Source organism: Hyaena hyaena, unplaced genomic scaffold (assembly GCF_003009895.1).
Source record: "Hyaena hyaena isolate Hyena2069 unplaced genomic scaffold, ASM300989v1 scaffold_572, whole genome shotgun sequence".
In the NCBI taxonomy this organism is placed as follows: Eukaryota; Metazoa; Chordata; class Mammalia; order Carnivora; family Hyaenidae; genus Hyaena; species Hyaena hyaena.
In genome coordinates, this window is record NW_024081210.1 from 371,543 (window position 1) to 385,469 (window position 13,927).

Genomic DNA, 13,927 nt, shown 5'->3' on the forward strand with positions numbered 1-13,927 from the left:
TCTTCAAAAACTCCTTGCTTTTTGTGTGTCAGCAGTAGCTTTGAAGCATAAGGTAAGAGTTTAATATGTTTATGTTTTTATTATTTGCCTCAACATTATAAAATCAAGTTTATTAATTTTTTTTTTTAAGGAGTGGTACACTATTTCCAAAGCAAATATTAACTGGAAGCCTGGTATAAAAAACAGAGAACCTGCAAAGGTTATATAAATTGTGTAGGAGTAAGTTACTTAATCTAGACTTTCATGATGTGTCTGAGCATATACAAAAAGAGAGAGGTTGTTCAGATTAAATACAGATATTTCTGGACACAGATCTTGGTGTCTGATATGAGCTGAATTGTGTGCTCTGAAACGATATGTTGAAGTCCTAACCCTTAAGCACTCCAGAAGGTGACCTTATTTGGAAACAGGTCTTCACAGATAATAATGAGGTCATCAGAGTGGGCCCTAATCCAATATGATTGGTGTACTTATAAAAGGAAATTTGGACACAGACACAGACACACATAGAAGGAAGATAGTGTGAAGACAGAAAAATCCTCTACAACCCATTTAGAATTCATGTAGGGCCACTACAGGTTAGGAGAGAGGCATGGAGCAGTCTCCCTCAGAGCCCTAGAAAGAACTAGCACTGCCAAACCATGATCTCAGACTTCTAGCCTCCAAAATCAATACATTTCTGTTGGTTAAGCCACCAAGTTTGTGGTACTTGGTCACAGAGGCTCCAGGAAACTAATACAGTAGTTTCTGTGGTCAATTGGACAGAATTTTGAAAATGGAATATGCCACAGATTCTAGAACGCATGTGCACTGTACATGTTTTTCTGGCATGTACAGAAAAAGCCCAAGACTTTGATTAGTTATATTATTGTTATTTATCAAAGATCTGTTCTGGCTCAGCTAAGCAGATGATCTTTGCAGTTGTTGAGTTCATCACTTAGAGTTGGAAAAAGCCTATCTTTCTTTTTTTTTATTTTTTATTTTTATTTATTTCTAGGAGAGAGAGAGACAGCGTGAGCAGGGGAGGGTCAGAGAGAGAGGGAGACACAGACTCTGAAACAGGCTCCAGGCTATGAGCTGGCAGTCAGCACAGAGCCCGAAACGGGGCTAGAACCCACGAACCGAGAGATCATGACCTAAGCGAAAGTCGGACGCTTAACCGACTAAGCCACCCAGGCGCCCCTGCAAAAGCCTATCTTTTTTTTTTTTAAAATGTTTTATTTATTTCTAGGAGAGAGAGAGAGACAGCGTGAGCAGGGGAGGGTCAGAGAGAGAGGGAGTCACAGACTGAAACAGGCTCCAGGCTCTGAGCTGGCAGTCAGCACAGAGCCCGACGCGGGGCTCGAACCCACGAACCGCGAGATCATGACCCGAGCGAAAGTCGGACGCTTAACCGACTACGCCACCTGGGCGCCCCAGCAAAAGCCTATCTTAATGTATATATTTTTCATGTCTTTAACCAAGGGTTGGGAACTGGCATCCTGCTTATAAATATATCGTTTGGCCTACATAGTCTTTTGTTGTTGTTGTTGTTTTAGATTTTATTTTTAAGATTCACAACCCCCAAGATCAAGAGCTGCATGCTCTGACTGGGCCAGCAAGGCACCCCAGTGTTTTAAAAATAAGAAAAAATGTTCTTGTTCATGAGTATTTAAAGATCATACTTCTTATAGAGGCACCTGAGTGGCTCAGTAGGTTAAGTGACTGACTTCAGCTCAGGTCATGATCTCCGGGTTTGTAAGTTTGAGCCCTGCATTGTGCTCTGTGCTGACATCTCAGAGCCTGGAGCCTGCTTTGGATTCTGTGTCTCCCTCTCTCTTTGCCCCTCCCCTGCTTATGGTCTGTCTCTCTCTCAAAATAAAAACATTAAAAAACTTAAAAAAGATCATATTCTTATAAAAATTTCTGGATTTCTGTTTTCCTTTTTTCTTAGTTTATTGTCAAGTTGTTTTCCATATCATGTTTTCCTTTTTTCTTGAACATGAGATTTGCATTTCCTCATGGCAATAGTGGTCTGAAGACTGGCTATTTCCCTTAGCCAGGCCAAGCATCTACTACTGTCTACTACATCACCACCAGCGCCACTTTGCTACAGGCAAAGAAGCAAGAGTAGCTGGAGTAGAGTGAAAAAGGAGAGTTCTCGGAGTGCCCAGAGGTTCAGTGATATGTCAGAATATGGGAGAACTTGAGGCCATGATAAGAACTCTAGCTTTATTCCAAAATGAAGTGGGGAGTTAATGAGGGGTTTTGAGCAAAAAGAGTGACCTGATCTGAGATTTGAAATTCATCACACAGCTGCTCTGCTGATATTAGAGCGTTAAGAGGAAGACACTAGAGTGCAATGGTGGAAATGGGAACCCTGTACAGAGGTTTTCTACAATGATCATGAGATGGGTTAGACCATAATCACAGCAAGGGAGATGTTAATTGGTGAAAGTCAGGAAACACTTCATGTAAACAGAATCTCCTGATGAATTAGATGTGAAATGTGGGATAAAAAAGACTTTCTTTGGGTTTTTGGCCTGAGTAACTAAAGGGATGAAGTTGCTACTTGAGATGAAGATGTAATAGGAATAAATTTTAGGGGGAAAACAGAGAGGTCCACTTTCGACATGTTCACCTTGAGATGTATATACGGTGTCCAAAGGAAATGTTGAACAAGCTGTTAGCCAGAAATCTGAAGTTTAGGGGACTCCCTGGCTAGCGATAATCTCTCCTCTTCTGATCCAGTCTCGTAACTTTTAATGCTATGTAATACCATACAATGCTGCTGATTCCTAAATGTTTATGATGGATTTAAGGCAGATTGTGGTAGTATGGCTCTTTGCCAGGGAAGGGAACGGTGGGTATTTAGGTCAGCTTTATCTCTGATCACAGAACAGGAATGGTCTTAGTCCCAGCGTTTGGGTCTCTGCTCATAAACTGAGGCTCATATGATTGTCAGTTTTACCGTCTTATTAAGCTGTAGAAGCAAATTAGAATCAAGGTCTCAAGTCCACACCTGGGGCTCTTTTCTCCACTCCACCATCCAGTCTTCGGCAAGGCTATCTTTCAAAGAACCACTCTCTTTGCTTTCTCAACTGTTTCAATTTGGCTTTCAATCTAGGCATTCAATTTCTCCCTTAACTTCCCTGGGCCCACTTAATTTCAGCAGTAGGAATCTTAGTACTGAGATACTGAAATATCAGGGAAAATCCTCCACTAAGACTCTTAGCTTCTAGATACTAGGTGAACTTTGCCCTTGGTCAAGTAATTCTTAACTGTTCCATCCAGGTAAACGTCCTCAGGAATTCTATGGTTCTAGCGGTCTGAAACTTTTCCCCTTCCCAATTTAGTTCAACTTCTGTTCTCAGAACGTGGCGGCAGGTCTGGGGAATCCTGGTCTAGCGAAGGGAGAAAAGGCAAGCTCTCAAGCAGCAGTAACCAGGGTGACACCCAACATGAACGCCCAGGAAGCTCAGGGCTGGACTTGGGGCCAAGCTTTGTCCTCGGCTCCGGCGCTCTGCTCCCTGGGCTTCCCGGAGCGCGGGGGGCTTCCGGCGGGCCCCCTCCTCCCGGGGGCGGAGCCTACCTCTCCCACTCCCGCCTCCCCGGCTGCGCGCGGCTGCGGGCCGTGGTCACGTGAGCACGGCGCGGCGGGGGAGGGGCCCTGATTTCCGGGCGGCGGAAGGAGACACGGCCGCGTGAGGACGAGGCGATTTGAAAACACGCTCCGGGAGCGAGAGGCTGAGGCCGGTGGCGCACGCTGTCGCCTCGTGGGCTTCTACTCGGACGCTCCTCTCTTCTGCTCCGCTCCCGGCGGGCCCTCAGGTGAGCGGCCGCCGCCCGTCGGGCAGGCCCTCCCGGGGCGTGGGACGGCGCGCGGGGCCGTCGCACCCCGGCCCGCGGCCCAGGCGGGCCGTGCCGGCCGTGGCCGGTCTGCGCGTCTGGGGGCTGCTCCGCGGCGCCCCGGGGGAGCGGGGCCTGGGTGCGGGGCTGGGCAGTGCGGAGGCGGGGCGCCCCGCGGGCGTTTGAAGCGCCTCAAGTGACTGGGCGGGTTCGCGCGGTTTCGCGTCCCGGAGACTTTTAGGCCGGAGTGTGTAGATTGGGCCCCACTTCCCGGACTGTGGTCCTGGTCGCCGCCTGTGGGAGTAGAAGGCACGGTAGCTTTTACAGCCCACCGCCTCTTCACTTCTGGGATGCTGGACCGAAGTCGGGCGGTGGGGACGAGCCGTCCAGGTGTGGGGGGTTAAGCGGTCTTTGCGGAGCTGAGTGGGATCGGTGGTTGTCTGGAGTCGCCCCTGTGTGGGCCATTTACTTTCTGGGAAGCCTGGTGTCTCCGATTGTCCCCCGAAGGAGAGTTGGGAGGAACTCGTGAGAGTAAGGGGTTGGCGGGGAAATTACGAAAGGGCCACTGCAGTGTGCATTATTTATTTATTTTTTGGAAAAGAAGTTGGGAATTAGGGTGGTAGACAAAGTAGGTGAAATTCGATTGGGTCGGAATTCTGACACGCAGGACTCTTGCTTATGTTGATATTAGAAGACCTGCAACTGGAATATGAAATTCACTTTTAAAACTTTATGAGCTCACCCGCGTTAAGAGGTCCAGTGACGTGAGACTTCAGCCTCTGAAGCTGGAGTTTCTACCTTCTTCTATTCAATGTTGGCTACTGTATAAGTGGCTTAGAATATCTGCTGTGCTGTGAAAAATCTTTTTGTTTTAATTACTTATTTTTAGAGATTTAATTTTAAGTAATTTCCACACTCATCATGGGGCTTGAACTTGCAACCCTGAGATCCAGACGTATATGCTCTACTGACTGGGCCAGCCAGGTGCCTTTGAAAATCTTCATATTATTTATTTAAAATTTTTTCTTAAAAAAGTTTACTTCCTTTGGGAGAGAGAGAGAGAGAGAGAGAGTCCCAGCTGATAGGGAAGCTTGAACTCAGAAACCTGAGATTATGACCCAAGTGGAAACCAAGAGTCAGAGGCTTAACTGACAGGCCACCTGGGCATCCACTTTATTATTATTATTTTTTGTTTATTTATTTATTTTGAGAGAGAGACTCTCCAGCATTCTCTGAGCTGCCCATTCTCTGAGCTGCCCATGTGGAGCCCATCGTGGGACTTGATCCCATGAACAGTTAGATCATGACCGGAACCAACCAGGTGCCCCCTGAAAATCTTTATTTTAAAGTGAAAATAACAAATTGGGTATAGGACATTAAAAATTCCTAGTATAAAAATGGTCTCTATGTACCATAAAATAATAATATTAGCTTTGAAAGTCAAGGAAGGGCCATCACCTCTCTTAGTTTCTAATAGGAAAAATCAGTGTGACTAATACAAAGTGATGGATAATATGGTATAAGCTTGACTGACTGTGTTGGACACAGGTCAGGTAGTTTAGTGGCTACAGATAACACAGGATTGGTGAGTGGGGAGTTAATTTCAGTTTTTTGTCTTATACCATTTATTTTCATCTCTGGTACTAGCTAGTAATAAAATTGTAGAGAAAGCTCACAAACTGCTTGCTTAATTAATAAAAACTTTTAGAATTAAAAGCCAGGTGAGGAGAACATGGGTGGCTCAGTTGTTTGAGCCACCCATGGTCTCAGCTCAGCTCATGATCTCTTGGTCCATGAGTTCAAACCCTGAGTTCAAGCCCTGAGCTTTCAGTACACAGCCTGGAGCCTGCTTCAGATTCTGTGTCTCCTTCTCTCTTTCTGCCCCTCCCAGCTTGTTGTCTGTTTCTCTCTCTCAAAAAAATAAATATTAAAGAAACTTAAAAAAATAAAAACGCTTGGTGAGTATTCTTTTTAGGTTTTGCTTACCCATTTATTCTTTTTAGATTTTGCTTACCCGTTTTTTAAAACTAGAATAACTAGAGGTGTGGGTGGCTTGAAAACTTGGAATTGGTATGAATGAAATAAGTTAAGCCATTTTGCCACTCAGGTTTCCAGTCCTCACCTTAATTCCAGTGTGTATAACATAAAGCTGATTTTGCAGAGCTCTGTTTTGTAAGTCCCTTTTCAACTCCGTAACACAGGACTGACAAATCTTTCTGAGGCCCGCCTTGAAAATCGGTTTAGTGCCACCTTCCTCACATGGTTTTGTGAGAATTGAATACCAGTGTACATAATGCATCTCCTGTTGTGCTTGATATGTTCTGGTCCTGAGACTTTGAAGAAAATATACGTGTTTGTTATGTATATTGAGCAGTGCCAGGTGCAGTTCTCAGTGTTTTACAAATAGGAACTCATTTGTTCCTTATTAGTCCTACCTCATAACAACTATATGAGGTAAGTATTATTATTATCATCACTGTTTTGATAAAACTGATAAAAGCTGAGGCACAGTTTTTAACTACAGCTAGAAAGTGGCAGTCTGAATAAGAACTGAATCGGTCTGGCTCTAGAATCTGCTTTTAATCTATGTTGCCAAATCCTACCTAGCTCAAGGGGCTCTAATGTAGTAAAACCTTGCAATCGTGTGAATTTGGATGTAATGTTATAGAGGATTGGCTTCTGGATTCCTGGAACTTGAGCTGCTTGGTCTTACACAAGCCATTTTATTTCACAATAACGTAAACCTTCATTTTACTCAAATTTTTTGGACTCCTGATTTCTAGTGTTGTGACTTAAAAAAAAAAAAAAAGTATCTGGATATAGGATGGTTATGATAGACCAGAAGTTTTATTTCAGAGGTACTTACCTGTTCTAGTGGGTGTATAGTGGCAAGCAGAGCTCACTATTTTTGTAGCATGTGGAAAAGTTTTCAAGAAGAGTTGAGCTGATTCCAGGTATAGAAGGCTATATATTTTAGAGAGATGTTAGCATGTGGGAAGATAAAGCTGGAGAGGAAATTAGAAGGACGTGAAATGTCAAGTTATGGAGTTTTTACTGTAAGGGAGTGAAGGAACCGCTGAAAACTCCTGAGCCGTATCTGTTTAAAAAGAGCTCTCTCGTGATTCTAGCAAATGGACTGGGGAGTAGACACTAGAAACAAGGCAGGCATACTGATGGGGAAACTAATAAACAGTCTAGAGTAGAAGTAAAGGATTTGAGAAGTGGCCTGGGAATGGGTAGGAGACACAATCAAAGTTTTTGTGTGAGAAGTGGGAAGATTTGGATATAAATTGAAAGAATGTGGTGAAGAGGGAGAAGTGCAAGATGACATGTTTATGCCCAAGTTATGTATCACAACAGTGGCCTAGCTGGTCTTTTGTTATACTATATTTCCTTTTATACTGCTTTTTATCCTGATTTGGATACTGTTTTCTGTTTAGTCTGAACCTATCCTGGTGTTAAAAATGCTGATACCTCATTTTTGCCCATACCTGGCTTATTCTCTACCCCTGAACTATACTGTATTCTTCTTATTCAGTGAAATGCTCATTAACTCCCTGCTGTCTATCTCTGAATCTTACCTGGTTTTGAAGCATCAGCTTAGGTTCATGAAACCTTTTCTGACTGTTAAAGGCTGTTAGATAAAAACATTGGTTTTCAGACATAGTTTTGTTTCCTTAGTAGAGGTTGCTCAGGGACTTTGAGGGGCCAGGAGCAGATACAAGGTATATTTAGTAATCTGTGTGTCACCCCCACCCCAAACCCTGGACCTGAGTATTTCAAAAGGTTTCTATTTAGCAGAATTGTTTGACAAAGGTTCCACAGCTAAAAACCCTTGATAAACTTGTGGCAGGGTTGTTACCTTATTGTTGATGACTCTTTATAGTATCTCTTGACTAAGGTGTACCTGTTGGTAAAGATATTCTCCATTTAATACTTTGATCTTTTGGCACAGTCACTGTTGGCCTTGATTATCTTTGAAATTAATTTTAGAGTAACGTAAATGTTGGAAAATACCTTCTTTTCTTTCATAGGTTTTTTTTTATCCATTGTTCTAAAATTCTTTTCATTCTAGCACTCAAGAATGACCAAAAAAAGAAAACGCCAAGATGATTTTCAAAAAGTAAAACTAAAAGTTGGTAAAAAGAAACCCAAATTAGAAAATGCTACTGTTACAAACTTTAAAACGAAGACTATACATCTGCCTGAGCAACTCAAAGAAGATGGAACACTTCCAACAAACAATAGAAAACTTAACATAAAGGTAAATCATAAATACTGTTTTGATAAAGTAAGATTTTTCTTCAAACTTATCTAGAATTTTTTTGTGAAAGGTTGTATTGACTCTCAGGGTTTATTGATGGCTGAAGTTTGGAGTTGTCTGTCCAGCAGATCTGAGCTGCCACAGCAGCTTTCCCACTTCCTTCGGAAAGACTTGCTCAACCAGACCCAGTGATTTCTCCCGTGTATACCTATCTGGCGTCTTAATAATGATCTGGAAGTAATTTAACTTTTTGATATAACAAGTTTTTGATGTTACTGTTTTCTAGCTGTTTTTATAGTTCATGAAAATCTTAATTGATTTTTTTTTTGAGAAAGAGTATGCGAGCTGGGGAGAGGGAGAGAGCATCTTAAGCAGGCTATTTGCCCAGCGTGGAGCCCAAAGATCTTGCCTTATCCATTTTTGAACCCATGTAACTTATAGGTTCGTAGTAAGTGTATGAAGTTAATTCAGGTTTGAGCAGTAGTTCTGTTTAAAAATTTAACAGCTGTATTGAAGCGTAATTTACACATAATAAAATAAACCCATTTACATTCTGTAATTTTTAATATAGTTATGCTACTACCCCCATAATCTAATTTTAGAACAGTTTTATCATGCCAGAAAGAAACCCTGTATCTATTAGAAGTCACTCCCTATTCTTCTCTCCTAGCTCTAGGCAGCCACTAATCTACTTTATATCTGTATTGATTTGTTTATTTTGGTCATTTCGTATAAATGGAATAATATATGTAGTCTTTTGTTACTGGTCTTTTACTTAGTATGTTTGGGAGGTTCATCTGTGTTACAGCATATCAGAACAGTACTTCATTTCTTTGTATTGTTGAATAGAGTTTCAGTGCATAGTTAATGTCACATTTTATCACTCATCAGTTGATGGACATTTGGTTGCCACTTTTTGACTCCTATGTGTAAAGCTATTATGAGTATTTGTGAACAAGTCTTTGTGAGGATAAACATTTTCTAGTTTTGCTTTCAAGTTCTGAAGTTTAAATAATATTGAAAAGGTACATGAAGTTACTTTTTGCCCCCATAGATTGTATAAATTATTCCACAGATAAAATTGTTTAATGTTATACTGGAAATCACACATACCCTGAAAGACCATTTAAAATAAGCAGAATGTGTTTGTTAAGAGTATGTAAATGCATCTACCATATGTTTGGTACATAGTAGATTTTTTAATAGTGATGATGGTTGTTGTCACTTTAAATGATAGCCTACATGCAGGTTAATTTCAAAAATTCTGACCAAAAGTTATGTAACTTTTTTGAAAGCTAAATATAGTTTAAAGATAAGACAATGTTTTGGATCTTAATAAAAGCTAAGTAATATTTCAGAAGTATTTACTGAAGTAGTTTCCTCAAGGAGGGTCAGTTTATTAGCATAGTTTTAGTTAGCATGTTTATTTGAAAATGTTATCGCTAAATCCTGTATTTTAATTTTTAGGATTTGCTGTCACAGATGCATCACTACAATGCTGGGGTTAAACAAAGTGCTCTTCTTGGACTTAAAGACCTTTTGTCTCAATACCCATTTATAATTGATGCACACCTTTCAAACATATTAAGTGAAGTGACTGCTGTGTTTACAGATAAAGATGCTAATGTACGATTAGCAGCAGTTCAACTTCTTCAATTCCTGGCCCCCAAAATACGAGCTGAACAAATTTCTCCATTTTTTCCTTTGGTAAGTGCCCATCTCTCTAGTGCCATGACTCACATTACTGAAGGAATTCAGGAGGACTCTCTAAAAGTTTTGGACATTCTGCTGGAACAGTACCCAGCCTTAATTACTGGCCGTAGCAGTATATTGCTTAAGAATTTTGTAGAACTTATTTCTCATCAGCAGCTGTCCAAAGGACTGGTAAATAGAGACAGATCCCAGTCCTGGATACTTTCTGTAAATCCTAATCGGAGACTCACTTCTCAGCAATGGAGGCTGAAAGTCTTAGTGAGACTCAGTAAATTCCTTCAGGCCTTGGCAGATGGATCCAGTAGGTTGAGAGAAAGTGAAGGACTTCAGGAACAAAAAGAAAATCCCCATGCCACTAGCAACTCCATTTTTATCAACTGGAAGGAACATGCCAACGACCAGCAGCACATCCAGGTTTATGAAAATGGGGGTTCACAGCCAAATGTCAGTTCACAGTTCAGGCTACGGTAAGAAGGATTTCAGTTATGTCCACACTCAGTTTTCCTATATTGAATTTTAACTGCTCACCATTGATGGCTAATTGTGGGAAGACATGCAGTTGTCTTTTATGGTTTTCATGTAGTTACTCATGATTTGATTTTCTTTACTGATGGGAGGAGTCATCTGAAAGTATTAATTTATTCATTTCTTGCAAAGCCTAATGAGAAATAAAACTTGATAGTCTCTTGGCTTTGTCATCTTAGAACTTTATTTTCTTACTAGCCTTGATCAATGTAATTATCAATTCAGGGAACTTCATTTTACTGGTACTTTACATTTAAGATTTAAATTAAACCGGGAATAACATTTTTTAATCATTTTTATTTTTCATACCTTTCCTTATTAGGTACCTGGTTGGAGGACTAGGCAGTGTGGATGAAGGCCTGTCATCTACTGAAAACTTGAAAGGATTTATTGAGATAATAATTCCATTGCTAATTGAATGCTGGATTGAAGCTGTGCCTCCACAACTAGCTGCTTCTGTTGGAAATGGTATAGAACGAGAACCTCTGCAGGTTATGCAGCAAGTTCTTAATATTATCTCCCTTCTGTGGAAACTCTCTAAACAACATGATGAAACTCATAAATTGGTGAGAACAGGTTCTTTATTTTCTAACTAATGCCTTTTATCATAAATGGGCAGATTAGAAATATATACATTGGTACTAATTGATTATGCATTTTCCAGAAAATTCCAGTGGTGTAACTATAAGCTTGTTCCTTAATTTTAGCCCCAAAATGCAAGTTAAGATAGTTTGTGAGATTATCCTGTGAAATTTATTTATTAAAAATTTTTTTTAATGTTTACTTAGTTTTGAGAGAGACAGAGCATGAGTTGGGTAGGGCAGAGAGAGAGGGAAACACAGAATCTGAAGCTAGCTCCAGGCCCTGAGCTGTCTGCACAGAGCCTGAGGTGGGGCTCGAATCCATGAACCGTGAGATCATGACTTGAGCCAAAGTTGGACACCCCACCAGCTGAGCCACCCAGGTGCCCCTGTTTGTTTATTTAAGAGAACACAAGTGGGAGAGAGGGACAGAGGGGGGCAGAGAGGGAGAGGGAGGGAGGGAGAGAATCTTAAATAGGCTCTGTGCTTAGTTCGATCCTGTGACGCTGGGATCCTGACCTGAGCCAAAATCAAGAGGCAAGATGTTCAACTCACTGAGTCACCCATGTGCCCCACTCTGAATATTTTTTAATTTGTTTAAGTGAAATGCATAACTTAATAAGTTTATTTTCATTTGCTTTTATTAGATGTAATCACATCTAATTGTATTGTTTATGGCAGATTGATTATGTAGGAACATTTCAGTTTCTGGAGGCCTCTTAGAGGATTAAAAAAGTTGCTTATTAAGGAGTTCCTTCAAGTGTATGCCACATTGTCAATTTTAGCAGAAATGGACCACAGTGAAGATCTTACAACTAACCCAGAGTTGTTTTTCAGCTACTGTGATTTAGAGAAGAAATTGCTTACAGAGTGATTAGTGCATCCTGTTTTTTTTCTCTTGATAAGATATATAAGATCAGAAAACATTTCAAAAAGTCATCTTTCATTGTAGGTAAGGTGTAGTTATAGATACGGCATGAGTGAAATTAACCTAAATTCTAAGTTGTATAGTAGTTTTTTACTAGAAAAGCGGATAGTAAAGACATGTTTCGTGATGATTCAATTTATCTGCTGTTTGGGGGAAGAATTGAATTTTGGGCAGCCCTTTTGAAGTTCTGTGGTATAGAGAATATAATATATAGTCTGTGGTGCAAGTAAAGAAGAACAAAATCTAAGATTAATTTGTAGGTATTAAATTAATATCATACCACACTTAAAGGGCAGCTGCAGGAACAGTACTTTAAAGTCTGAAGTATCTGGTTTATAGAATTTCTGCAAGGATTTTTGACCGAGCAGGTGTGAATCCTTGAAGTTGCCTACATGTGTACATAACTGACAAGGCAGTTTTTTGGTTTTGTTTAATTTTTATTTCAAGCTGAAATTTAGAATGAGTTAGTAGACTACATACAATAAGATGAAGGATAAACTAAAAATAGTATTTGATCTTGAAAAGTATTGTGGAATCATACTAAGGTGTGTGTTTCTTTTAAGAGCTTGCTCTAGCGCTATTAACCCGTTACCCATCATTGCAGGGTTGTAATATGTATTGCTTTTTCAAATAGGATGGCATTTTATTGACTACAGTTTAGAGCTTGTCTCATGATTCATTGCATACATTGTCAAGAAATTGATTAGGGTTGGGGGTAGAGTGTATAATATGAAAGCAAAGCTTACTGTCCTTTATAGCAATTAACCTATGATGTAAGCTAGTGACTAATGCATACACATTTTTGGAAAAGTATATGTTATATGCATTTTTGAATGGATTCATTTGAAGCTGGGATAGAAAGTAAAAGTAACAATATCAACATAAACCTTAAGTACCAGTCATTCCTTTATTTTTAGAAAACTAATTACTAAAAATTGCAAGCATTTTGATGTTTGGTGATACACAGGCACTAATTGTTATTCCTTTAGTAATAGTGTTTGTAACTAGATAGAATGGTTGGACCAAATGCAATTCATTAATTATGCTAGTATTATGCACTGTCATTCAGATACCACTGTCAGAGGATCTAAACACTGCCTTAATTTTATGGATATTTAAAGTTGTATGCATTAAAGCTATTCTGTGCTATTATAATATGACTATTAACAGTTAACGTAGGACACTAAGTTCAGAAGACTGTTTTGCATACACTGTTGAACACTACATAGAATACTAAACTGGGATACTGTTTAAAACTCACATAAATTGAAGAAGCTTTAATTAAAATAGAAATAGAATTTAAAAGCATACACTGGTAGAATTCTCCAATTTACCTTGACAAGTTGGTTATGTTGACTGGTAATAACTGGATAAGGTAAGATCCATTATTTTATTTTGTTAAAAAAATTTTTTTTGATGTTTATTTTTGAGAGACAGAGCATGAGTGGGAGAGGGGCAAAGAGAGGGGTAGGGGCAGAGAGACAGGGAAACACAGAATCTGAAAGCAGGCTTCAGGCTCTGAGCTTTCACCACAGAGCCTGACATGGGGCTTGAGTCCATGAACCACAAGATTGTGACCTGAGCTGAAGTCGGACAGTTAACTGACTAAGCTACCCAGGCGCCCCAAGACTCATTATTTTAGAGACAAAGTATAAATATGTATGTGAGCTATATAAGATGACATTAAAATGCATTAGTCAACTAATTTTTATGATTATGATTCCTGTATTTTTTAATTTTAATTTTTTAATTTTTAATCGTTATTTTTAAATTTGCATTCAAGTTAGCATATAGTACAACAGTGATTTCAGGAGTAGAGTCCTTAATGCCCCTTACCCAGTTAGCCCTTCCCCCTTCCCACAACTCCTCTAGCAACCCTGTTTGTTTTTCATATTTAAGAGTCTCTTATGTTTTGTCCCCCTCCCTGTTTTTATTATTTTTTCTTCCCTTCCCTTCCGTTCATCTGTTTTGTATCTTAAAGTTCTCATATGAGTGAAGTCATATGATAATTGTCTTTCCCTGGCTAATTTTGCTTAGTATAATACCCTTTAGTTCATCTGTGTAGTTACAAATAGCAAGATTTCATTC

The 13,927-nt window shown here is 39.9% G+C and overlaps 1 protein-coding gene across 3 annotated transcripts in view; it reads left to right on the forward strand.

The window, feature by feature from the left end:
- Positions 1-3,655: 3,655 nt before the first annotated feature.
- Positions 3,656-13,927, forward strand: part of TEX10 (testis expressed 10) — a 60,883-nt gene continuing 50,611 nt past the window's right edge. For 2 of the 3 annotated variants that reach the window (XM_039256570.1, XM_039256572.1), the window contains exons 1-4: positions 3,656-3,810; positions 7,904-8,092; positions 9,560-10,272; positions 10,653-10,896. In XM_039256570.1, the coding sequence (XP_039112501.1) occupies positions 7,913-8,092; positions 9,560-10,272; positions 10,653-10,896 (1,137 nt within the window). In that variant the 5' untranslated portion in view covers positions 3,656-3,810; positions 7,904-7,912. The remainder of the gene's footprint in view (positions 3,811-7,903; positions 8,093-9,559; positions 10,273-10,652; positions 10,897-13,927) is intronic. The other variant, XM_039256573.1, reaches the window with a different exon arrangement.